General features: G+C 33.6%; 3 protein-coding genes across 3 annotated transcripts; 1 reads left to right on the top strand and 2 right to left on the bottom strand.

Moving 5' to 3' along the window:
* Positions 1 to 3109: 3109 nt before the first annotated feature.
* Positions 3110 to 13728, bottom strand: LOC132695503 (heart- and neural crest derivatives-expressed protein 2-like). The gene is made up of 5 exons (XM_060659788.1): positions 13598 to 13728; positions 11293 to 11466; positions 11030 to 11202; positions 5730 to 5915; positions 3110 to 4921 (listed from the first exon to the last, which is right to left on the bottom strand). The coding sequence occupies exons 1-5, from the start codon at positions 13674 to 13676 to the stop codon at positions 4829 to 4831; spliced, it is 705 nt and encodes a 234-aa protein (XP_060515771.1). The 5' UTR covers positions 13677 to 13728; the 3' UTR covers positions 3110 to 4828.
* Positions 13729 to 18103: 4375 nt separating this feature from the next.
* Positions 18104 to 20833, bottom strand: LOC132708596 (inosine-5'-monophosphate dehydrogenase-like). Its single transcript, XM_060681009.1, has 7 exons — positions 20556 to 20833; positions 20353 to 20503; positions 19640 to 20303; positions 19349 to 19588; positions 19138 to 19294; positions 18941 to 19084; positions 18104 to 18877 (listed from the first exon to the last, which is right to left on the bottom strand). Exons 1-7 carry the CDS (start codon positions 20669 to 20671, stop codon positions 18772 to 18774), a joined length of 1578 nt encoding a protein of 525 aa, XP_060536992.1. The 5' UTR covers positions 20672 to 20833; the 3' UTR covers positions 18104 to 18771.
* Positions 20834 to 20922: 89 nt separating this feature from the next.
* On the top strand, positions 20923 to 25472 carry LOC132708595 (VWFA and cache domain-containing protein 1). The gene is made up of 9 exons (XM_060681008.1): positions 20923 to 21274; positions 21326 to 21593; positions 21644 to 21889; positions 21944 to 22132; positions 22184 to 22393; positions 22451 to 22690; positions 22748 to 23064; positions 23125 to 23314; positions 23367 to 25472. Exons 1-9 carry the CDS (start codon positions 21125 to 21127, stop codon positions 25154 to 25156), a joined length of 3600 nt encoding a protein of 1199 aa, XP_060536991.1. The 5' UTR covers positions 20923 to 21124; the 3' UTR covers positions 25157 to 25472.
* Positions 25473 to 25485: the final 13 nt, after the last annotated feature.

Raw genomic sequence — 25485 nt, 5'->3', positions numbered from 1 at the left:
ATTTGGTACATGGGGGTTTCGAACGATCATGATTAACAATGCATTGTCGGATTTTAAACTAAAAAAATCCCTGATAATGTTATATTAAAAATCGGGGTTATAAAAAATCACTGTAAGCTACTGAGTCGCACTTTAGGTGCGATTTGAAGAGACAGCAAGAAGCAGGTTTTGATGATACTTAAGAAAATTAAGTTGTCTTTAAGAATAAAAGCTTGCTCGCATATTATTAGAAATCACGATGATAATATAGGGTATAGGCTAAGTGGTGGGATATACAAAAAAACTGAGACATTTTTCCCGTTCTCTTCTTTTGTTTAGTGACGGAATTAGATTTATGCTAAATAGACTGGAGATGCTTTATAATTCAATCTAGTTAGCGCAGATCTGATTCAACCGTTAAACCAAAAAAACTAAGTTTTTTTGTATCTTTCACAATTTAGCATATCTATATCCTATAATATCAATGGCAACAAAAAACACAAGGTGGTCCCACTGTACAATGTGGGCTCAATTGGACAATTTTAAACTCCCCTTTTTACAGGAAATAGACCAAAGTTACTGTGAGTATGAAAGGCTCAATTTTCATAAAACACTAATGGTAAAAACCGAATATCTAGTATCTTGGGTGCATTTTTAGTAACCTGCTGTACCATTTTTGTTCTGAAAAATTTGGTGTTTCTATGGTAACCTTCTCAAAGCAACTTTTTACACAGAATTTAATTGATATTTTGTTCAAGAGTTTTGCACAAGTAGGCTTTGGACGGAGAAGCTATAATATCGGATACAACTGCGTACTGGTAGTTTCGGTTGTCACGTAAATGGGATATTATACCAGGTTAGTTCCAAAATTTCCCGGCCTGAAATAGATGCAGCTCCAGTATCACGGTAAGACTATGTCTTCTTTTAAACATATATCGTAGTAGGGTGCGAAAAAAAAGTCTTGCGTCAAATAGTTTTTTATTGACAGCATTTTAAACAGGACGTGTCAGAAAAAGTGTCGCAAATAACGCAAATTGAGTATAGAGCAGTCATAAAATTTTTGACAAAAGAAGGGTTAGCACCTAAAATTATTAAAGAAAGGCTGGATGGTGTGTACGGCCAAAGTTCTCCTTCGTATTCTGTAGTGAAAGAATGGGCAAAACGTTTTCGAATGGGGCAGGAGTCCCTTGAAGATGATTCAATGGAGGTCATAACGGAAGATATTGTTGCGATTGTGGAAGAGGTGGTATTGAGTGATCGACTTTTAAAGGTCAAGGAAATCTCAGAAATTACTAAGCTTTCTGATACAAGTGTTCGTCAAATCTTGCATGATCATTTAGGTATGCATAAGGTTAGTGCGAGACGGGTTCCTAAAAACCTTTCGGCTATTCAAAGACAACGCCGTGTCGAGTGTGCGCGGTCTTTTTAGGAACTCTGTGGGTCGGAACAGAAGCCTGTGATAGAAACTATGGCGACGAGAGATGAAACTATGGTTCTCTATTATGACCCTCTATCGAAAAAAGAATCAATGGAGTGGCGTCGTAAGGGTGAAGCACCTTCAAGAAAATTCAGAGTCTGCCAGTCAACAAAAAAGGTGATGGCCACAATCTTTTGGGATTGTGGAGGAATTCTTTTGATAGATTTTAAAGAAACTAATACCACTGTCAATGGTAAATATTACGCAACATTATTACATAAATTGCGAGACTGCATACGTGTAAAACGTCGAAGAAAACTGACCAGGGGTGTGCGTCTTTTGCATGATAATGCACCTGTCCATACTGCTGGTGTCGCACAAGCTGCCATTTTAAAGTGTGGGTTCCAACAGATAGATCATCCTCCCTATAGTCCAGATATGGCCCCCAGCTACTATTATTTGTTTGGATATGGATATGAAAAAGGACTTTCGTGGAAGGCGGTTTAACGACGAAGTTGAGTTAAAATAGGCTGTTTTAGCTCATTTTGCAAACAAACCAAAAGAATATTTTTTAAAAGGGATTGAGTTGTTAATAAAGAGATTTAATAAGTGTATTGAAGTTAAGGGGGATTATATTCAAAAATAATAAAAAAATGTTACTCTACTTTGTTTCTTTCATATTCAGGTCGGGAAATTTTGGCGCTGCTCTAGTAGTTTGTTTTATGAAAGCGCAGCAATTGGTATTATGATCAATATCTTAAAAAATGACATCTTAAAAATATATTAAGAGGATTGCGACCCAGCCTAGTTCTTAGCAATCCGTTTGAAAAGTAGCCAAAAAGCTATGCATCAATTCCCTATGAGTTACAAGAAATAGTGGTTTTAGGAGCTGATAAAAATTATTTTAGAACTTCAATCAACTAACTAACGTTAGATAAACTTAAAAGATTGCTATGTAAATGTTTTCAGAGAAACACAGAATACGACACAAACAAAATATTTCAGCGATTATTTTAAAAATGCACATTTAAACTCTGAAACGGAAGCAGATATCCATATGCGGTCTTTACCATTCTATAAATTCGAGCTTCGGACACCTATAATAATATGAGTCTATATATATCCTTTAGCTAGTGGACTTTATAATTTCGCCCACCCTGTACATGATTTTTTTTTACATTTTTACCAAAAAAATAAACAACCCCATCACTTTATAAGTAGAGCGCAAAAATATGCAGAAATATCCACGTGAGAAAAAAATTACAAAAACAAAGAACAAACGAATAGAACTCAACGACCTATAATACGGTCGCTAAGATTAAAACACGACAAAAAATATCGCCATAAATAGACGCCTAATTGGTGGCTACAAGAATGATTACATGTATATATCTCGGTGGATTACGAGTGCAACATGGGTAAACTGATACCTTTTCTTTCGAAATTGAATCGATACATCTTCGCCGTACTTGAGTAGCCGTTTGTTTTCGGTGGGCGTGAACGAATCGAATTACCAATGGAAATTTAACACGCTGTTATTCTTTCGTTTTTTTCCGAATCCGTTGATTTGACGTAACCGCCCATTTCTCGTTACGGAGAAGTGAAAATGACGGTCGACAATTAACAAAGTCTTAATTACCGACATCGGAAAATGTCGCTATACGGGAAATGAGAAAAAAAATATACTGATTACGTGACTGGTTTAATAATAATTTAATTTTACCTTACCTGCAATAATGCCGCTTTTTTCATTCTATAAATACAAACTAAAAATATAAACAAATCGGATATAAAATAGCTAATTATAAACCCGGCTATAATTACAATATATAAAACTCTTAAGGTAGATAAATGTATACATTGGGGCCATCTGGTAAATTCCGACTAAAATAGATAATATATACAATTTCGAGAAACTACTACAAATAAAATTATTTGGTGTAACATACGTTTAACCCCTAAAGTACGCTAGATTCGGCCTAACCAGTGGCGCACTAAACCCACCTGCGGTAGGGGTGGGCAAAATAAAATAAAACCGACACATGGGTAATTCCGTTCTAGCTGTTACTTTTTTACTTAAAATTTCTAAGATTTTAAAACCAGACTTTTTAATTTTTTATGCATATTATTCATCTATTTTACTGTAAAAATAAAAGCCTGAAAGAATTTTACTACAATTTCAAAGCCTCAAGAACGAGAAACAAATTTAAAATTTTCCGTTCCGTGGTACTGACTCATTTATCCACGGTACTGACATAAAATAAATTTGAGTTCTAAAGTCATATAAACTCTTTGGACTATGTCATCAACTTCATGTTTGTAAACAGTACTCAGATGACGTACTTACAACATGATTCACTAGACGTTTCATAAATCAAGGTAGATGGCGCTCGAGTCCTATAATTTCAAATGCAAAAATTCGTTAAAGGCAAAAGTTATGGAACCAGAATTCTGTGTTAACTTAAAACATTAACACAAAGAGTGTCATTTTTTTTTTAAATTTGATCATAGAAATAAGAATTTATGAAGTAATTATTTTTAAATCGTTTATTGCCACAAAAAAAAAGAATTTATAGACAAATTTTAGACACGGTACTGACATTTAGCTGATATATTGTAGGTTATGATCATTTAATTAATACAAAAAAATCTATTATTATATTATTAATTAATTAACAGTGAGGACAAACAATACAAGACATAAAAAATCACAGTTAAAACAGAATCACCCACATGGCAATGGCAGCACCCCCTATATGATAGCATGATAGCATCCCCGCGAAGCATTCCGAACAAAATTGTTATACAGAGTGTTTCAAAGTTCAAAACAAAGACTTTAAGGGCATATTTATCAACCAAAAGTGAGTAGAAATGGGAAAAAAAAGCATTTTTATTAATTATTCGAAAACCATTCGACCAAGTTAGAAGTCCCTAGTAACAGCAAGTTTTTTTGAACATACGGAAGTAACGACAAATTCGTCAAAAACGCAGTAGCGAAGCATAATTTTATTTCGATTAACACAAAATAAAAACTTTTAAAATAAAAATTTAAAAAAAAATATATTTTTTTTCTACTACCTACTGCGGCCTGCTGTGTGGATTTTATTCAGAAATAACAAGTGCGCTTGATAACAAAAATTATCAAAAATCAAAATCGAATCAAAAAATTAGACTAGAAAGAAAAGTGAATAATGTGAAATAAAGTGAAATAACCGCTCAAAACAACCTGCCTATTTAGGTAATAATAAATTTTAATACTTTTCGTATAGACCACTTTGGCCAATCAAAATCGTACATAAGGAATGTTGAACCATACCGACGGCTTTATTTCACTCTAAACTTGATAACGAAAATCTCAAGTGACAAATTGATTTAATTGCCCTTTTTTGGTAATGCTGCTTGAGTTGTTAAATATCGATAGGGAATTTCGGCTTACAGCCCTTGTTCCTGTTTTAATTCCGACGCCCACACGTGCTGGGGCCACCCCGTTCTACCCTTTGCCTTCCTACAGTTGTTTGTCTCTTCCTGTTAGAAGCAATAAAAAATCGTAAACCAGCGACAACAACTATTAAAAATTATGCGTATTTAATGCGCAAGGACCGAAGAATTTTAATTTGCCTGCAAAAACCTCATTAACTTTAAATGCTATTACCGTAATTTCATTGAATAATCAAAACCTAAAATTCCGAACAGAAGATAAGTCGAAAGGTCAAGGGATTAAGTCCTGAACACTTAAAAAAAAAACGACAATAAATTTGATAAATGCGATGTTACTTTGATCATTTCGGTAGAGCACTTAAACCCTAATAAAAATAATGCATTTCTGTGAAATATTTTCGAGAAATGGAAAAGTATCACATATTATATCAATATTACAGAAGTCTCAGTATTTTAAAAAAATTGGATTCAATAACAATAAGCAAATTAAGCAAAACCGCAAACGACCGATATAACTCCATTTGCCGGTTTTTATTATCTAATTTTCGATAGTTATAATCTATTTTATGCCGCCTCAACGATTTATCTAAGTAGAGTAGCGTGTTCGGACGTTTGCCAGAGTCGGGAACGGTGACATAAATGATTATCACCCCCCAAAACACTAAAGGGTGTTTATGCCACCCCCCAAGCGCTATTATTTCGGTATAATCAGATTATTAAATTACGGTTTGGGCAAAAGTTAATCGTGTTATAGAGTAAATTTGTGTCAAGAAATGAAAGAAACGCATATAAATATACAGCGTTGATGTCTACGAAGTCGTTCGTCAGCGTAAGTAATAAAACACTTGCTATAACTACGCATCACGGTTAAAAGAAATATCACGCACAAACTTACCGAGCTGTCACTTTTATGAGAATTAAATTCGTTCAACGATTCACTATTAATTTGAATTTGATTATTGCTATTCGATTTTCTAGAAAGTGATCCAAGCTCCGCTTTGAATCCGCCGACCGTGTCATCTGTTTCCAAAGCCCTCGTCAAATACGAAATGTAGCTTTTTGCTAAACGCAACGTTTTGATCTGCAACGAAATATTATTAAAAAAAGAGCTAAAAGTTCAGATTTTCACGAAATTATATATTTTTACATGACAATTGTTTGGACAACACCGTATCTTTATCAAATGTAATATTTACAAACTACCTGCTACTATATATGCGAAAAAATGAACATAAAACCATAATTAATGTTGTGAGAATTTGAGTTCAATAAAGGAGAGGTATTTAAATCTAATTGATCGTTAAGCAATACATTTGAATGTCTCATTTTGTTAATCTCCATGACTTCCAATAAATTTAATTTTTTACTTTTTGTGGCTGTAAAATGTGTTTTTCTGTGTTTAAGTGTGTAGCATAATTAGAATCTAGACTATTGTTTTTAAACGCTCTTTTATGTTCGTTAATGCGTTTCTTGAAGGACACCTGATTTTTGAGATTTTGGACATTTCGTTTTATTGTTTTTTGAAAAATTTCCTATTGTGTTGTTAGTTCTGAAAGCTATTTTTAAACCACATTTTGACAAATGTTTTGAAACTTTTTCACTGGGTTCTCCTATGTATGTAATTAAATCGTTCGGGTTCTGTATTAGGTTTCGGATAAACAGAATTTGCTGTTGTCTGGATTTGTTTTTTATTCATAATTTTATCTATAATGGACGGATTGTAGCCGTTGTTCAGTGCAATTTGTTTAATGATATTAAGTTTTTTGTTGTAATTTTCTGTTGAGAGTGGCGTATTCAGAAGTCTGTGTAAAAAAGAATGAAATGCAGCCATTTTGTGTGTATAAGGGTAATTTGAGCTGTTATGTATGACTGTGTCCGTGTGTGAAGGTTTATGATAATTTGTTTTGTGTTTTCGTGATAGTTAAGTTTAAAAATTAGTAGAGTTATCCTGTTCAATCTCGATAGTGAATTTTATACGATTATGTAATGAGATAATGTAATTTAAAAAAGAATTCAATTGTCTGTCCGTTCCAACAAAGCAAGCAAAGACGTCATCCACGTATCTATACCACCATACATACATACAGCTACAAAAAGTAGAAAATTAAATTTGCCATGGAGATTAACAAAATGAGAAATTCAATTGTATTGCTTAAGGATCAACTTATTGAACTTAAGTTCTCACAACAACTTCAATTAAGGTTTTATTATCATTGTTCGGTATATATAGTGGCAGGTAGTTTGTATAAACAACTGTCATGTAAAAATATATAATTTCGTGAAAATCTGAACTTTTAGTTGTTATTTTCATCAAGTAAAAGCCACCTCAGTTCAATGAACTATTATTAAACGTAAACCTAACCATTTCTTGGTGAAAAGCGATGAAATGTCACGGACTGATATTAATTTTCTCCGTTTTTGTCGACTGTGCATCGATGCTTATTGCAAATGCAGAGAGATTAAATGAGGAGTAAAGTATGTCTCAAAGTATATGGTATTGGCTTTTGACGGACTCTACAAGTCAATGTGCTTCAAAAAAGGTCATTACGTGCAATACAAAATGTTTTTGTAGTTTTAATAGGTACAGGATTCATTAAACAAGAAGCCTTAAAAGAAACCTGTGTACTTACAAAAACGTTAATATCCTCGAAAACAGATGTGTAATTTACCTAGATTAAACTTGGTTCTATACATACGGTTTGGAAGGTTTTAAAAACTATATTATTATAAAATTATCTTTGAAAAAATATTGCGAATAACGGTGTCATTGTAATGGATAATACAAACAAAGCAAATAGTATCAAATACAACTACAAAAAATGAAATGGAAGAATATTTGTTACAAAATGATATTTATTTTGAATCCTGTTACAACAAAGGGCGACTTTTGGAAGTGTTAAATTCGTATGCTATTAAAAAACCGCATGTATGTGACACTGGTTTTCGTCTTTCTCGATATTATTCTACATTCAACCGCCTAGTTATTAATACTTAGTATATATTTAGTGTAATCATATTTTCTATTAGTAGTAATGTGTACTCAAATAAACACAATATAATCTTAATAAGGTGTTTTGTTGCCGTTGTTAGGTTATTTCAATACTTGCCGTCAAAAGTTAAGACATTAATTATACTTTGAGACAAACTATACGACTTATATTATTCAATGTAGAATGTCTATTTCAGAAAGTCTTAGAAGAAATAAATAAAAGCATAATCATGAATGGAGAAATAATAAACAAACTGAGATATGCTGATGACACCGTACTTCTGGCAGATAGTTGTCGAGAGCCTCCAAGGCGTCATGGCTTAAGTAGTCTTTGTCAGCAAGATATAGGAAGCGAAATTAAACAATAAAAAAATGTAAATCATAATAATAAATAAAGATCACAACAAGCAATGGTCTTTTAAGTAGAGCACACAGCGTTACAAAATGCTCTGCGCCATAAATGATAGTTGGGATTATCCTTATAAATTGCTGTATAGAAAATACAAAAAATGCTTATAATCAACTAAAATTAATTAAAATTAAGCTGTCCAAATAATACAGTAATGAAACGAGTGCAGAAGAAACCAGAAATTCTCAATACCATTAAACAGAGGAAACTGATTACAGCAACTAATTATACTGGACAAAATAGAAGGAAAAAGCCAGATATCCATCAGACAATGGGTAATATGGGTTAGTGTGATCGCCAACGTTCATAGAGCATAGGCATTTTTACAAAGATACAAAATGTCTTCTAGCGAACTTATTCAAAGATAAAAACGTTGCTTTTTTTTAGTTTTAAATACTAGTTTGAGAAGCAAGGGAATGTACCGGGTGGTCCAAATTCGAGGAGCCTCTGTGGCTTTAAGCATTAAGCAAAAAAAATTAATATGCATATTACTGGCTTCATTTTCGAGAGAAGTCGAAAACTAAAACCGTATCACGATAAGTCAAAGCGTTTCTGAGCTATAGGGTGATTTTTAAAAATGTGAGTTTCTAAAACCTTCTATAACTTTTTTATTTGTAAAAATAGGGATTTGTATTAAAAACATTTTTTGATGATTTTTTAAAGGCAAATCTACCTGTTTTCACCGAATAAACCAATTAAAAAAATAGTTTTCTAATAAAATTTTCTGTCAAACGATGTGACATACACCTATTTTTATTAAGTAGTTAAAAAGGTATCTGCAATTTTTAATCATTATCATAGTAGGCTGTGCTTAACTCTGACCTATGCAGTTTTACGGTATCTATCTAGGTAGCTATGATCAGATAAAAACAACTGCCATGATACACAAGCTCAAGTGTCAAAAGTGGTTTCTTCGTCTGCTATAAAAATGTTTGAAAATTTTGAAAGGTACGACATGATAAAATATTATATTGAAAGTGACGAAAATCGACAGACGGCGTTAGGACGTATAGAAGCCTAGCCAGAGATAGAGAGTTGGAAGAACTAAGGGCTCTGGGAGAAATAGAAATTAACCCGAATCCTTCCACCAAGGCTATGGAGAGAAACACAAGTTTAGGCCCTATCGACCCCGACGGGTGCTTCAATTACGGCAAGGAGGTTTTGCTCCAAGACGTGCACTTTACAGGTGGTACCTAAATAAATGCCAAGAAGACCGTGATTTTGCCAGGAAAGTTGTTTGGACGTCTGTGACAAGGATTTGTAGTGATGAAATATTCACCAGGTATAACTGCAATTACTGGAAACAGCAAAATCCCCATATTATGGTGGAACAAGCATATCAGGGAAGGTCCAGTTTTAAGGTATGGGTAGGCATCTACAGAGGACAAATTTTTTATGGAAATTTAAATGCCGCAAGATACCAAGAAATCCTTCCGTTTATCGACAATTTGCGACTTCAGCAAAATAATGCCGAAAACTGAATCGGAAATAAAGGTCTTATATATTGGCCTCCCAGATCTCCAAACTTCTTTTTGTGGGGGAGAATCAAAGACCTTATATTTCGAAATGGCCCAACTACTAAAAGGGAATTGGAAGAGGCACTTCGTACTGCATTCAGGCAGGTTCGTGGGGTACTTCTCAATGCAGAAAATAGCGTCAAGAGAAGATGTAGGATATGTTTACAAGAACACGGCCGTCAGTTTAAGCTTTTGTTTTAGAGTTAAAGAAACTTGTTAGATGTAGATTTTAAGTTTGACCCTTGTTTGATAAAAACTTTAAATAAAAAAAATTGCTTTTAATAATTTTATTTCCATTAATTATTGTATGGTTGGTAATTATTGTAAACTAGAAGTTAGTGCGAGGTTGCTGTATCCCCTCGTGTCAGCCAACTTGATTTTGTATGAAAAAAAAAGGAATAAAGTTTGTCTACATATTTAGGGCGCGCACAGCGCCTACTATGGTAAATATCGAAAACTGCAAATATCTTTTAAATTATTTAATAAAAATATATGTATGGCACATCGATCGACAGGAAATTTTATTAGAAAATGGATTTTTTAGAAAAATCTTGGTTATTCCATTTAAAGAAATATAATTTTGTGTGATATCTTAAGAACTAAAGGCTCTAAGACAAAACGAGTAAAATAGAGAGATTCCGGCTTAAAAAAACTTAAAAAAATGTTTTTTTCCCAAAACTCTCTTCTTACAATTAAAAAAGTTATAGAGGGTGTTTAAAATCACACGTTTTTGAGAATCATCCTGTAGCTCAAAAACGCCTTGACATACCACGATGCGGTTTTCAGTTTTCGAATTTTCTCAAAAACTGAGCCCGTAACAAGGCCCCTCGAATTTGGACCACTCTATACACAAAAATCGTTAAAAACACACGCACACACAAGTGTTCTGCAGAGTAATAAACGGATATGGCAAAACGTGAAAGCTATCTTGGATGTACGCTGTTATAAATTTGGCCCTAACTGGCAAAAATTTAAAGAAAACTATAAAGTGAAGATTTTGACAGGCATTGGAAGTAATAGACGAAAAAAGATTAACTCATTTTATGAGAAAAAGGGTTAAGTACCATTATCGAATTCGACTTCACCAAGATAGTTTACGAAAGGAAAACGTTTTATGAAATTTAAAAACCTTATAAAATAGTTAAAAATATTGAATTTTCTTAGTAGAATATATCGCCAGTCTGTTGCATTTGTTCAGTACGCAGACGAATTAGTCAAAAATTTAGCAGACAAAACGGAGAAAATTGTGACGTATGGTCGAAAAGAAAAAACTGTTCTACCTTTGACAGTTTTGTGTCTGCTGGGACATTTGGTATGCAGTCTCTCAACATAGCATAGCTGTTATTGATACTTTGAGTTCTGCGACGTTCTTTTTTGTTTGCGGTTGTTCGGCGTTTAACAACCCTTACGAATGGAGTCCCTAAATCCGGATCTGATGTTATTGACGTGTAATCTACAAGGAGAGGCGAAAAATGCAGCATCAAAATGCCAGAGAGGCCCAAATTACATGATCTCTCGACATAAAACACAAAATGATTCTTACTGGTTCGGTAGGGAGAATAATGATTGTGCGATGTGGGACAACTTGAAGGGGCGTATATCTGATAGTGATTTTCTATTTGATTTTGTGCGTGGAGAATATTCGGCGATGGCGAATCCGTTCGCGACGGACTATTAGACCAGAAGTTTGATTCATCTCCTCCTATCGTGCTTCCATCTAAAAGCAAATCATTGAAGGATGGGATAAGGGGGTATCGGTCACATTGCTTCGTAAATTTGTTGCTGTCCTTTGAACAACCTTTACGACGGCATTTACACGAAATCGGAAGTTTATTTTAACAATTTTTTCAACCCGACAAAAATAACCTCTGTTTACTTCGTCTTACGGACGAGTTAATAAAATCAGATAAACAACGTCTGACATGCGATAAAGACTTTGAGGAACATCATAAAACTTTATAGACTCCCACATAATGTATCTACCTACTATCATTCTATGTACATGTGTTTTGAATGAGCTAATTTTAGATGGATAATTTAATGCCCAATTTTTCGTAATATTCTAGGGTTTATAGAAATAGCCAATTTTATTTGTCGGATGTACCGATTATTAATAGAATATTAATTAATTAATTAATTGAAAAATAAAAATATAACAATTAAACGAATACACTCATAATTCAAAATAATTTCTTCCTTAGTTCAACATAATTTTAGTGCCAGCAAACATTCACTCATAGCGTATATTTCATTATCATTTTTTGACCAATTTTTTTAGATATGGAAACTTAACTTTGTATTACAGTTTTTGGAAATTCTTTTTATTATTTCCAAATATAAATAAAAGGATTTGTAACCAAAACCAAATTATATCCTAGACAACTTTTAGGAATGGTTATTTCGAAACATTGTTTTAGTAAGATGTTCAGACAAAAATTAACAAAAACCAAAGAAGGCGTTATTGGCAAAACGATGAAGAAATTGTTTTTCTAAAGGAAATTATAACTCTGAGGACTTGACTATTTAAAGGAAAGGTTTTGGAAACGCGTGTATATACGAACGCCCCATCAAAGTCACTACTTAGTCCATATTTAACACATTTGTTAAGCAAATGCTATAAAGACAATATAAAATCTTAAAATAATAAACAAAATTTCCAAATATAAATAAAAGGATTTGTAACCAAAACCAAATTATATCCTAGACAACTTTTAGGAATGGTTATTTCGAAACATTGTTTTAGTAAGATGTTCAGACAAAAATTAACAAAAACCAAAGAAGGCGTTATTGGCAAAACGATGAAGAAATTGTTTTTCTAAAGGAAATTATAACTCTGAGGACTTGACTATTTAAAGGAAAGGTTTTGGAAACGCGTGTATATACGAACGCCCCATCAAAGTCACTACTTAGTCCATATTTAACACATTTGTTAAGCAAATGCTATAAAGACAATATAAAATCTTAAAATAATAAACAAAAAGTGGTTCGAAATTCGAAATGTCGCCGCCATTTTCATAGTTATTAAATAACGTACAAGTTTCATATTTTATGCCGGCACATGTGCATTTAAGGAACCCACGCATTTTGGAGCAAAATTACGGCAGGCATAATAAGTTTCTTTTATGATACTTCAATAAGACGAAATAGTATGTTTAGAAACAAATATAATAGAATTTTTTTTATTTAATAAAAGATACGAAATAATTTTAAAAAAATATTAATGCAGCTGACTATAAATGCTTATCACCAGACTAAAGCTAAGCAAAATTACAAAAAAAAAATTAGACTCATTGCCTTTCACTATGTTTTATATGTGTATTCACAACGCAAAGATAGGCTTGAAATTGATTAAAGTAGCTCCTATTAATAACACAAGTTAGTTGAGAATTTTGTTATTAAACTTTTTTAGAAAAATTATTAAAAATGTACTATGTTCACACAAAGTATTTGCACGAATTAAAATTATTTCGGGTATCTTAAACGACATGTTAAAAAAAGTTACCAAACTAAATTTAAAAGTATCTTTGCTTCTTTTTTCTAAGGCCAACAATAGAAATTGAGTTTAGAATAGAAAGTACAACATTCCCAATTTTTTAAAAACACTTTTTTTATTGGTTTATTTACACTATTCTTGTCAAAGTGGTATTAAAAATTGTCAAAACGGCGAAAACATTTTGAGAATAAAAGTAACTTGTTTTTAATAATTGAAATTGGGTTACAGTCATTTTTTTTCCTAAGAATGTTGAGGGGAAACCTTAGATTCAAAGAAATCTTCATGTATAAAAAAATTGGTTCAAAAAACAGCAACAGATAATGGACCCAACTAATTAAAAATTAGGTATATATACCTGAAATATAATGATGCGAATTGTGAGTGTAGCCGTATTGAAAAGCATCATGATCGGAAGTCGAATTACTGTAAGACATTTTCACGAAAATTTTCACACCGACGAACACTATTTGGAAATCAAACCGAAAACTTCCGGATTTTAGTAGCTTGCGCTGCGTTACTGACGCTGCCTTCAACTTTTGCGGTTCAGCTAAATTTGATACGAGGGCGGAGTTATTCCCGAATCCGAAACGTTATTGTACAGATTCTGGATGACAGGGAGGAGCTGGAATATCGAGACATCCTCCGTGTCTAATTTAAAATCAATATTTGATCGCGGTCCAACCTGATCTTATGTACGTTAATAAATTTATTAATACATCAGTTGGAAACTGTATTCGCCATATATTCGATAGGTCGGTACACCAGGTTTTAGCCATAACGTTGTCATCATAAAACATAAACAATAAAGCAAACTTTTCAAAATAAACAATTTTTTTACGAATTCCTTTCGTATTAATATAAAAAAATACCATAGAATACGTTCCTATTGATTTTAGGATAACTTTTTTGTTTAATTATCCATGTTTTCGCGAGAAATGTTTTGAAACCGACGACACAAAAAATACGAAGCAAACCAACGATTTTTGAACATAAATTGATTAATATAATATTTTTAGGAAATATCTTACTAAACAAGCTTTGATGTACACATTCGAAGCCAGTATTATAAATATTGCACTATTTTCATAACAAAACAATGGTTTACAATGACGTAAAAACTGACAATGTTTGAATTGGCAGTCCTTAGTTCACTTACGAATTAAGTTAATATACCTTATTTACATAGCAATATATTTTTTAAGATGCCTCTGAGATATCCGGAAATGTTATTGAAGTGTACAACAAATTCGTTTGCTTTAAAATTTAAAGATTCCTGCGTCAAAGTTATTTAAAAGGTTTTGATATTTATTACATGGGAAAATCGCGAATAAAATTAAATATAATTACCATTCGCGAAGACCGATGTTTTTTGAACCGCCGCGAAGATGAAAAAGCTTTTAAGGAACGAGATAAGGACTAAACTCTGATTTTATTGAAGTAGCATTTTATCTAGCCTTTTTCAAGTGGCGTTTTAATAATGTGGGAATTTTAGAGCGGGTGGCGCCAGCAATTGTATGACATATTGTGGCCATTCCTAATATAGACTGATTTTTTACAAGTGCCGAGATAATTCGAACAAAAGGGCTCGTCACATGTGCTTGAATTTAGGCTACGGGGGCGTTGGTAGATTTTAAAGACCATTTACGAGGCGCCATTTGATGATTTATTGCAAACCTCACACGATAAGCGAATAAAAAAAACTGATAGACACATACGATCCCAATGGCATTTAACTTGCTGATTGGATTCTGTATACTCAAACTAAATGTAAAAGAAACTATCAAAAAAACTTCGCCCAATCATGTTATTGTTAATAGGTGCCACTCCAAACGACTACCTATAGTCAACTCGGGGGTACCTAATCTGTCTAGACCGACGCCGCCCCTACAGGACCGTAATTGGAAATTTGAAGTTACTTCTGTTTGCAGGGGGTTGATTCTGTAGCCGAAAACGATAGCGATAGCCAGGTTTTAGTCAGTTTAGCTTGCATAAAAACACATAGATTCGTCATCTTTTTTCTACCTTTTTTCTAACTCCCTAACTGAATCGGGCTTTAACTAACATTTTTTTATGTCCGAATGAATATATTGCACTTTTTTGTAAAATTAGGACCAAAGTGTTCATTTAGAAGTTTCAACCTTGTTACCATAATTGAAATTAGAAAATTCAAAAAATAAATGAAACTGAGACGGACAAAAGTAAAACGACTAAGAATTTGTTAGACAGTGCCGACTTAAGAAAATCAGTAATTTTTCTCAATTACCTGCCCAAAAAAAGCTTTTTTATAAGAATTCAAACAAAAATGTTTAATGCCTAAGAAAACTGTCGATAAAACTGAATTTTATTGATAATGATAAAGCCAAACAATTGATTTTTGTACGATGATGTTGCACACGTAGCTTTAGAGTCGTTTTATCTAGTTCGGACCTGCAGTGACCGTAGCTGGTAATATACCGAGCGACATGACATTTTTGACAAGTTGACAAGAGCTGATAGAGAAGCGGTTGTTTTTATTGTGTAATTCATACGCCAAGTTACAAGATAAAACCTTAGTATTCCTTAAAGAGGATATTAATACAGCGTATAAGTGTTTTAGGAGGGTTTAAGTCTTATGTTAGTCGTTTAAAACTTTACATGGGCGGAACATATGTTAGAATGATCACCTATTTATAAAAAACAATATTAACAAGTAAATATTTAGATGGCGCGCATTGACAATGTTTATTGCGAAAGTTCGGATCATTTTCAATCCCGGAACTACGAGAGCTTCACCTTGTTAGTGTCAATCGGCACTTGAGCTTTCCTGAAGTTTTATTTATTTTGTTGCGCTCCTGTGAAGTATTCAAAATATTTACTAAGCCGCCGTTTTGACGAATATTAAACGAAACCCAAAAAAAAATTGTTTGCGCATTTTTTTACCGGGAAAGGTTAAAAACAATATGTTCGGAAAAACGAGCGGAGATAATTCGATAATAATACTAATAAAAATGATCAATCAAAAGCCAGAGCATCGTGAATTTCTTATTGCTGGTGCACGTTCTGGCTTATATCTTGATATTTACCAGAAGGCCCGCACAATCAACTAAGTAACAAAGTTTCCTGTACCTACGTCTAGTGTTCTTTGTGGCAACTCGATGAACATCCTTATTTACGTATTTTTGATGGAATTTATCTAGGAAACGTGCCAATAATATTTTATTGTTGCGATAAAATGTATCCACTTGAAGCTAATTATAAATGTACGTTAGGATGAAAAGAGCAAAAGTTTATTAAGAACAAAGATAAGAATATTTTAGATAAATTTAAGTTTGAACTTCATTACGTCTAAGGAAACGTGTTCATTTAGAACTTTTAATTTGAACAGCAAATTATTTTTTCTTCTCCCGTCTGTAAAATACCTAATTACCCACCGATCTAGCGTGCGGGAAACGTCACTTTACCACGTCAGTTTCGTTTCTCACGAATCCGAGCCACTTCGGACATTTCCGGGATTTTACCGCACGGGATTGGCAGCAATCGGATGTTTTCGGAGATATTTCCCACGCTTTGAATTTTGACGTTTGTCATTTCTGACAGTCATGTCAGTGAATGTTTTCGTATTTTGCGAAAATATACACAAAATCTAACGGTCGTAGAAAAAGTGTAGTATGCAAATGTTCGGTAAACTTTTTGACGCACGCACGTTTATCAAAAACTCGCTGCGTTGCGCTCCGTTCGTGTCAAATAAACTCGTGAGTAAAATGCAGTTTACCGCACTTGTTGCATAATATACTAATTAAAACTAATTGTAAACATTATGTTGCGGATTATTGTTTGAAGCAGATTCATTATAAATTACAATTTATTTGAAATACATGTAGTGTTAGTGTATTGTGGTAAACTATATAGTTACTAAATATAATACAGTAGTTTTTGAAGCGATGATGAAAAAACTATTGAGATGGGCCATTTAATATGCGCATGCGCGATCAATTTTTCAGCCAATAAGACAAGCGGCGTTCAACAACCAACATGGCCGCTTGTAGTTGAATTCGACAGGTTTTAGTTTAGATGCAGCAGTTTTAAGGCAGTATTTTCTCGAAATATATCCAGATCCAGTTAAATGTTCTGAAGAAACGAGTTAGGTGTCTGGGAATCGAAATTTAAAAAGAAAATGGTGCAAAGTGCAGGTTGGTGGGAGAAATTTAGAGACGTGCGTTATATGGTAATCAACCGAGTAATATTTCTTTCTGTTTCTATTTTGTTGACGTAAAAAGTTATCCGTTTATTTTTGCACTTCAGCTACAAGTTTTCTCTTAAGTTAAGTGCATGTTCTTTTTATTCATGGGCCTATTTTTGATTAAAAAAATTAAACTAAAATAAATAAAATAATGTTTTTTTAACGGGAAACCTTATTTATCATTTGAAAATTTGTAAGAGTTCATAACACTACTCCAAAATTTCTTAAATGTGATTGCTTACTACGCTATTGCAACAAATCATCAAAAAACTACTTTTTTTTCTTTAATATTATTAAATGTTATAAACCATTACCACACAGTGAGAAAAACGTTTTTTACTTGGCATTTTTTAAAGGAAACTTTAAAATAAAAAAAATATGCTGCGCCATTGAAAAAACATCAACTGTCTAAAATTTACATTTTGATTTACACTTTCCTTTTGTCATCATCATGTCATTTATTTGGTTTGTAGTACATTTTATAGTTACAATAGGCGAGAAAAGGGGGATTGTAAAAAGGAGACAAAACTTAATTCCTAGGAAGGTAGGGTAAGATAACATAAAGGAGACTATTTTGTCGCAACCAGTTAAAACAAATAAAATGGTAAATACACAGTGAAATAAAAAAACTTCGATATGGGGTTAAGTTTTATTAATTAACGTTATAAATAAATTACAATATAATATTTACTAGTCATTTCTTCATAAAATAGATTTATTTAAGATCTATCCTTATACTAAATAAATTGTATTCTTGATACTGATAAAAAGTTATTAATCAAAATGACAGAAACATGTTACATCATATAAATTGTACAACGTTTCCCTGGTAATAATAAAAATAATAGAGATTGGCCTTTGAACGCACTCTACCGGGGATAGTGTCACACTGCCACGGTGAAGTGCAGCCAAACTAAAAACGCTATAAGTCCACAATATTATAAAAATTAAGGTAGAATGTAAATACTCAGAAAGATACAAAATAATGGGTTCCTGACTAGGGGACGTCACAAGTACCAAAAGGATTCTTTGACCTTCTAAAATTGTCTTAAATTATGAACCCATCTTATACTATTTTGTGTTAAATCACACATTTTTCGCGAACACTGAATAAATTGCATGAGTATCGTGAAGCGTCGCAATAAATAATGTTAAATTTGATTCGCCACCCACATTCACTTAACAAAAAACTTTACCCCACCTAAAAAATATTATTTCCTTGTGATCAAAGTCTGGTACAAAATACATACAAAATTATTCGCGCCATCATGTATATCACTAAAACAATCTGATCCAAACAGGAATGATTTTTAAAATAATCTCTTTTCATAAGAAAACAAACTATGAACGTTTCCTTCCATCTGTGCGGAGTGTGATCTCAACTCGAAACGGAGCTGATTAGCATACATGTTGTTTCTAAATGCAAAAAAAAAACATATTCAAATTTAATGGAAATTCTCCAATTACAATAGGGCCCACCTAAGTTGTATCAATGATTTGACGCCAATATCCTGACAACCATGTCTAATACCACTTTGCAAATATGGAACAAACCTAAGTACTGATCCTTTGTCAATAATGCTGCCACTAACTCCCTGAGCAACTTTTAACTTATCAGAATCACTACAACCAAACAATTTTAAAAACAAAATGGTACTTTTGTATTTACACAATACCTGTGAAAATATCTATTCATTGCCGACCCCATGGCATCTTTCCTATCCATAGCTTCGATACTACCCATGCCTCTATACTTCTTAAGTCTCACACCATCTGAGAAAAAATATTCCCCTGGAGCTTCAGAAGTTCCAGCTAATAGAGACCCCATCATAACTAGAAATATACCCTGTACATGTAATGTTTTGATAAATCAATTGAAGACACAACCTGTCGATGCACCTAAAGATAATGCTTTGATGATATGACCAATTGATTGTATCCCACCATCTGCTATTACAGGTACCCCAAATTTTTTAGCATACTCTGAAACTGTGTATACTGCTGTCGCTTGAGGGCGCCCAACTGCCATTACTTCTTGGGTGATGCATATACTGCCACTACCCATGCCTACTCTGAGGGCATCAGCTCCAGCCTCAATAAGATTCTTAGCTTGCCTCTTGGTGACAACTAGAAGTCAATCAATTAGTCATTATTTAATTGCTGGACAATCCCTCATACCATTGCCTGCAACAACTTGTAGATTTGGATAGGTTTTTTTGATATATTTAATCATATCAATTTGATAAATGGAATTTCCCTGGGACGAATCTAAAATAACTACATCAACTCCAGCTTGGGCTAGCAAAGTCAGCCTATTCTTATCTTCCTCTCTAGTTCCAATTGCAGCTCCAACAATTAATTGTTTATTGTCGTCCTTTGAAGCAATGGGATAGCTCTTCGCTTTCTTTAAATCTGTCCTTGCCATCAGTGCTATTAAATTGCCTTGAGCATTTACTATAGGCAATTTCCCTTTTTTACTTTTCTCCAGCATGTGATTTGCTTCTGTTAGGGTAACACCAGATTGAGCTGTTACCAGATCATCCAACTTTGTCATTATCTGTTCTAGTTTTGTGTTTGCATAGCTTTTATCTTCTAGAAAGTCAATATCTCTGGAAGTTACTATTCCTACTAATTTCCCCCCAAGTTTCCCGTTTTCTGTTATAGGAATTCCACAAAAACCATGCTCCTTTTTAACATTTAAAACATCAGACACTGTATCTATAGGACTTAGTACCACCGGATCATGTATAAATCCATGTTTGTACTTTTTGACCTTTAATACTTCATTGGCCTGATAACTTGGTAAACAGTTATGATGTATTATTCCAATGCCTCCACAGAGCTAGAAAAAATTTAATTAGTATCTTCCAATGGGGACCGCAAGGACTTACTGCCATGGCAATGGCCATATCTGCTTCAGTAACAGTATCCATTGGGGATGAAACCAATGGTGCTTTCAATGCAATTTTTTTAGTTAACTGACTGGATAAATCAACTTGATCTGGAGCAAAATCAATATACCCCGGAAGGATGATAAAATCACTAAAAATTGTGTAGGAATGGGCTGAAAACTCAACAAACATACAAACCTTACTTGTATGTTAAACCTTTGCCTTGATTTATCATTTCCCTAGCCGACAAACCATCTTGCAAATATTCATCCTCTGATTGTGCTTTGATATCCTTAGGCACATGGTTAGTGTTAACCATTGTAAAATAATTATTTGAATGTCTTATAAATAAAAATTTAAGCCAAATGCTCTGCGGTAAATTAGACGAGATGTTTATTAAAATACACGTGGTGGTGCACTATTATCAAGCATTTAAAAACAGTTTTGGTACTTATATTGATTCAAACAAGGAAGAAAAATATGTTCTAGTGGCAAATCTCGGAACTAATGCTCATTATAGGCACTGTTGAGGTTAAACATAACCACACAAAAGTTAAGTTGGCATTAACCTGGTCATCAGCCTGCCAAAATTGTCTATGCTTAACACACATTATTTATGTTTCAACAGTTTTTGTTTATATTTAGTTTTCTTTTTAGAACCACACTGAGAATAATTCTGTGAAAATGGAGAAGACTATAAATAGACTTTTGATCCTTTTAACATCTTTGTGACACATCAAAAATTTGCCAGATAAAATGAAAATTTGGAAACATGTTGCCAAAAGTTACTATTTTTCTAGCCTTCCTTTTATGTACAGTAAATCTTTGTATAAGTGATATTGATATACAGGAAATAGCTAAAAAAATAGCCCAAGATGTAAATACCCTCAAAAATGAAGAATTAGGTGTGCCATTTATTGATGTAAGTTTTATATCTTCAGGCCTCAGTTTAGATGACACAGTATTGTTGCAGAAACTATATGGAAGCTTCAAATATACCCTAAATGAAAATGGAATTAAAACAGATCTTCACCTGATGTCCCAAAAACTGTTAAATAAGATAAATAATGTCTTCTACTCAATGGAAAATGCTTCAAATATATTAAACACTTTACCATCAATTGGATCATCATCGGTTTTTTTGCCCTGTATAAAGGAAGAGGCCAATGTGCTGGACGTTCTTGTAAACAACTATTTGGTTGGTAATAATAGCATCAGAGACAGTTTTGGTTCCAAATATGGTAGGTGAATTAGGTGGTTTTAATCAGCTATTGTAAAAAGTGGGTTTTAGTCTTATACCAAATAGGAAAAAATATAACCTTACTGCCAAACGCAGTGAGACAACAGTATTTTATGTTAAATAATGAATTTAAAGAAACCAAACATTCACCATTTTTGGAATGTTCCGGACATGAGGAATCAGTAGTGTGGAAGAATTTTAGAATGCAGAGCAAATACATGACCAAGAATGTAATTTTAATTGTAGATCATGGAGCTTCCTTAAGCAAAAGACAATTGCACATTGCAAAAGCAATTGGTAACCCTAAGTTTTAATTTTTTTTATACAATTTTTGTAATTGAACCTTTTCAGCCAAAGAAATGTTGTTGGCCTTGAATAAAGATGACAGAGTAGCTTTGATAGGACTGGCATCTGAATGGTCCTTTCCAGAGACCTACTGCACTCAAGGAAATAATGCTACTAATGTTAAATTGGAACACGCAACTGCAGCGCACGTAACCTCAATGATTAATTTCATTGATTCTCTGGATAGGGGTAATGGTAAGTAAGAGAAAAATATTTTAAAACAACACCTGATGGACTGGTCTCTAGGGTCCACTAATCATACTTCTGGAATACAAGTAGCCTTAGATATCGCTCTGAAAAACACAAACCTCGATAATGAAACAATTATGATAGCCTACATAAGTCGTGGATTGCTCTCCTCATTGCGTGAAGCTAGGACTGTACTTAAAACAGTTGCACAATACACAGACAATATTAAAACAGCAATTGTTATACACACGTGTGCTGTTATTGACGGTAAGGTGAGAGGCCGATTTTATAGAAAAATATTTCAATGTTTTTTGAATATTTTAGAGATGAAGCCTATATTGTACGAAACTCATTTCTTGCGCGATATTGCTTACCAAAATTTTACAAAGTATAACATTACATTTAACCACAATGTATACAGAAAAATGGGGTATATGTTAACTGTTAATAAGACTGATGAAATAGGCTTTGTTGTAAGCAAATTTTATAGCACTTTCAATCCCAGTTATTTTTTTGACATGAAAAAACAAATCACCCTTCCACATTGGGATCCGCAAAGTAGTGGTAATTTATTTAAATGATAAACAAACTTCAACTTTAACTGTAAAATTATATTTTCAGACTTAACGGTATCATTTTTACTGAGTTGGAATTATGACGGGTTTGCGATGTTAGGGACGGATATTTACTTTTCCAATATAGTTGAGGATGTTGCATACTATAGCAGCAATCAACGGTACACATATGCTTTTTTAATTGACTTGGAAGGGCACGTACTTGTCCACCCATTTATATCCACTCCTTCACCATTGACACACCAAATCACATTTACCAATCTGAGAGATGTAGAAAAGATTCCAGATATAGATGTCTTAATGCAGAAACTTGTCACAGAAATGACAGGGAATCATGTCACCAGAAATCAGGAAGACGAAGTGGTAAGTAAATTTGTTGTAAATACCTATATGCAGACTAAACCAAACTTAACTTTGGTTCAGTTGGAATACTCGTGGAGTAGAGTTGGATACTGGTATGTCATTTGTATTGTCCTAAATGAAAATTATGGAGAATTTAACAGACCCTTCAAAGCATCTCCCAGTCCATCAGTCAGAAAACTATTATACCAAAATTTGGATGGCATAGAAGAGTACAAATTATGCAAACATTTAAATCAGGTTGCTACCTTAGGTAAGTAACATTTGAGACATGCTCGGCACAATATTGCAAATCTTTGTCATAGATGTGGCATCATTATATTTGAGCAGATCCTGTTTTCAATCTCCATTCTCAGCGTCTAGAACAACTCAAGATAAACTCATTGTCCAAGGTTATTTGGCTTATCTAAAAGACGATACAGGATTACTGATCAACCCAGGGTTAAAAAAAGAAGTGCGGGATGAAGTTTTGGGTTTAGCCCACGTACTGGATTTCTTGAGGAAAAAGCATCTGTCTTCCGAATTATCGAAATATATTGTAAGACGTTATGCATCATCCTACAAAGGTGTATTGCAGATGTTTCCGGGCAGCGTTCTTTTACCAGACCTGGAAATTACTAAACGACCGTGGTTTTTGCGTGCCTTGCAAAATAAAGACAAAGTTATATTGATTCCACCATATTTAGATCAAGGGGGAGCGGGATATATTGTTACATTGGCGTACGCGACTCCCCAGGCCGTAATAGCTATGGATTTAACTTATGGATTTATGTTGAAAATGTTGCTGAAACATTTGCCATTTTGTTTAAATCAGATTACATGCTTTCTGATTGACGATCAAGGTTATATAATTTACCACCCAAAATTGATGGACATCAAAGGTGCAAGACCGGTAGAACAGCAGCATATCGTCCATAGAGAATCATTGGTAGCCAATGACATATTAAATCATAAACATTTCATCAAGAAAATGTTGTGTAACAATTATGGTGATAATACGGTACAGAGATATTACAGGCTAAATACAAGCTTTAGTAATGTTTTAGTCAATTTTGTTCCTGGGGAACATTGCGTAACTTACAGGATCACGCCCGTGCCAAATACCAATATATTTGTCGGTATAGTGAACGCTTCCTGCGATGTGGTAGCCACGTTCTGTCCATGTAGTATAGTCGATCGTTTATGTTTAAATTGTAACAGAATGGAACAGAAGGAATGTGAATGTCCATGCGAGTGCCCCTTAGAGAAACAAGCTGCTAACTCTTGCCAAGACATTAGTCAAAATTTAACGAACAATCTACCTTGTTCGTGGCACACCGAAAGTTCTTTTGTAGATGCGACTTTTGCACCAGAAGTAGACGACAATTTGGATGTATGTTTCCCAGTAAATTGCCAAAGTGAAAGGTCACACTTAGAATGTTTGGGAGTCATCGGTTGCGAGTGGTGTAAATATGATAGTGACGGAAGTTATCTGAAGAATCCATTTTGTTCTCGTTTGTCTAATTGTTTTAATGGCGTCTATGGCCTACGTACTCCTTATAGGGAAAATATTAACGAATCCGTTTTACCAACAGAAAACGAATATTCGCCACTTGGGCCTATATTGGGATTAGTGATTGCAATGTGTGTGTTTTTTGTTTTGTTGTATATATGTTACAGATCGTACAGTAATCCTGCAGTAGATAGACTTTATTTATCATCTACTCAAGATCAGCTTAGGATGAGCGACTTAAATATTAACGAGAATTTTCACGATCTCGGAAATCACAGAGACAAATTATTACAAGATGAAGGGCATGATCCGATTTCTCCATATTGCGTCGCAAGTAATTATAGACGAAATAATACCGCTGCTGATTCAGACCATGGATATTCAACTATGACACCCCATGATGAATCTGAACACCTTTCTCTGGCACCAATTGAAGTTGATTCGTTGGAAGATGACATTATGTCGGACACCACTTCCGTGCATACCAGTGTCTCAACCAAAAATGCTGCACAGAATGTGATTTCCCCCATGTTTACGAAAATTCCACATAGAAATTGTATGGTTGTACCCGTTACTGTTCACAGACACATGGAAACAACGTAAATTTTATATAAAATGAAAAGTTTTCAAATACAAGAAACTCCGAGGGATGTTTTGGACAGGAAACGAAGTAAAAGAAGTTACGATGTCGTATATATTTTTGTACCAAAAAATCCACAAGAGAGCAATAATGTTCCGAAAATCTGTAAATTTCATAATCAAAATGAGGAGCGTAAATTTATTCATGAATGTCCTTGCCATAAAATTTGCGTGTTCCTTTCTGTATTTATTTTAATACTTAAATTAAACGTGTACCTAATTTTACATTTAATAAAACATGTTTTTCAAAATTTATTTTGTTTTTACCCCGAAGCGTCCTGCCTTTGGGGAAC

The sequence above is a fragment of the Cylas formicarius genome, unplaced genomic scaffold (assembly GCF_029955315.1).
Source record: "Cylas formicarius isolate icCylForm1 unplaced genomic scaffold, icCylForm1.1 PGA_scaffold_12__32_contigs__length_19106922, whole genome shotgun sequence".
NCBI classification, from domain to species: domain Eukaryota; kingdom Metazoa; phylum Arthropoda; class Insecta; order Coleoptera; family Brentidae; genus Cylas; species Cylas formicarius.
Note: the sequence above shows the minus strand (reverse complement) of the source record. Positions and strands in the feature narration are given on the sequence as shown.